Source organism: Priapulus caudatus, unplaced genomic scaffold (genome assembly GCF_000485595.1).
Source record: "Priapulus caudatus unplaced genomic scaffold, Priapulus_caudatus-5.0.1 Scaffold3576, whole genome shotgun sequence".
Taxonomy (NCBI): Eukaryota; Metazoa; Priapulida; class Priapulimorpha; order Priapulimorphida; family Priapulidae; genus Priapulus; species Priapulus caudatus.
The window spans coordinates 8,881-10,180 of record NW_014580637.1 but is presented as its reverse complement, the minus strand read 5'-3'; the positions used below and the strand labels follow the sequence as shown (position 1 = coordinate 10,180).

The window sequence follows — 1,300 nt, the reverse complement described above, 5'->3', positions numbered from 1 at the left end:
TCTCTCTCTCTCTCTCTCTCTCTCTCTCTCTCTCTCTCTTCTCTCTCTCTCCCTCCCTCCCTATCTTATACTGTCTTTCTCTCTTGCATTCTCTCTCAATCACTCTCTCTCTCTCTCTCTCTCTCTCATTTTCTCTCCCCCTGAGCATATATTATTCAGTTGTTGTTATTGTCTTGTTTCTTGTTTTCCTGTCTATGTTCAAATCACTTTCCTACGTCTTCTAATTTATTTTTGATTACAGAGTAATTAGTAAACACATGGTGGATATCTGTGGGACTTCAACTTTCTTGTAGTCAATCATATTATTGTGAATATAGTAGCATTTAACCTTCTAGCGACATTTCATTTCTTTCTATCTAGTTCATTTTTTTCTACGGGTTTCACACGTTTTCATTAGTGAAAATAAAATTTAGCGGTAGAAGCTTCAGCGTAGACATAACACGCATATCGGGTTTTGACATCTGGTCTTGTGTTTCGCACACTGCTGCCCTCTGTGATGTTGCTATGGTGACGGTTGCTGGGTAACACACTCGCGTTTCCGTAGAGGCAAGCTCCGACGGCGCCGGGAGTGAAGGTAGGGGGCGCTGTGAGATGGCGCCTAATCGCTAGTTTGTTTGTTGGTCGCTAGGTGGACATTTCAGCATACATTCGTTTGCATGTTCGCTTGTCTCATTGCAAATTCCTCGTTAAAATGTCGTGTAAGTGATTCTATAATCGATCGCTACTCAACGGTCGTGTAATTTTGTTTTATTTTTACATTTAATTCACGATAAATATTTCGTAGTTTGTTTTATATTGTTTAATCATACATTTGTCTGGCATTAATTTTTCGTGTTAACATAGATCTGCACCTAGACCCGTTACAGTTGTGTAAAAGAATTAAATAATGTAAAAGAAATACTTAGTAAATATAAATGAATGTGATAAACGTTAATGAAATACGTAACTCACGGTCACGGTCGATCGAAGGGAAAAAATCTGCGGAAAAAAATCGTCGATGAAAAAATCGACGAAAAAACGTTTGCGCCGACACGTGGCTCCATCTGTCTGCAGGCCGCGTCGCGGGAGCAGGCGACAGTGCTGGCACCGTTCGTGCCGACGGGAGTGGACCAACTACCGCTGGCGATGGGGGCCGTAGTGACTGTGCTGAAGAAAAGTCCGAACGGGTGGTGGCAGGGGGAGATACCGGTGAGTGAGGGAGGAGGGGAGGGGAGGGAGGGTACACTCACATCGCAATTTATTCTCATTTGCTCTTCTCCCCCCTCTCCCCTCTCCCTCTCCCTCTCCCTCTCCCTCTCCC

General features: G+C 43.8%; 1 protein-coding gene across 1 annotated transcript in view; it reads left to right on the top strand.

The window, feature by feature from the left end:
* Positions 1 to 1,053: 1,053 nt before the first annotated feature.
* The window catches only part of LOC106819505 (intersectin-1-like), a gene marked incomplete at its 5' end in the record, with an annotated part of 4,319 nt that continues 4,072 nt past the window's right edge, over positions 1,054 to 1,300 (top strand). The window contains one exon of the mRNA XM_014824127.1: positions 1,054 to 1,192. Within this exon, the coding sequence (XP_014679613.1) occupies positions 1,054 to 1,192 (139 nt within the window). The remainder of the gene's footprint in view (positions 1,193 to 1,300) is intronic.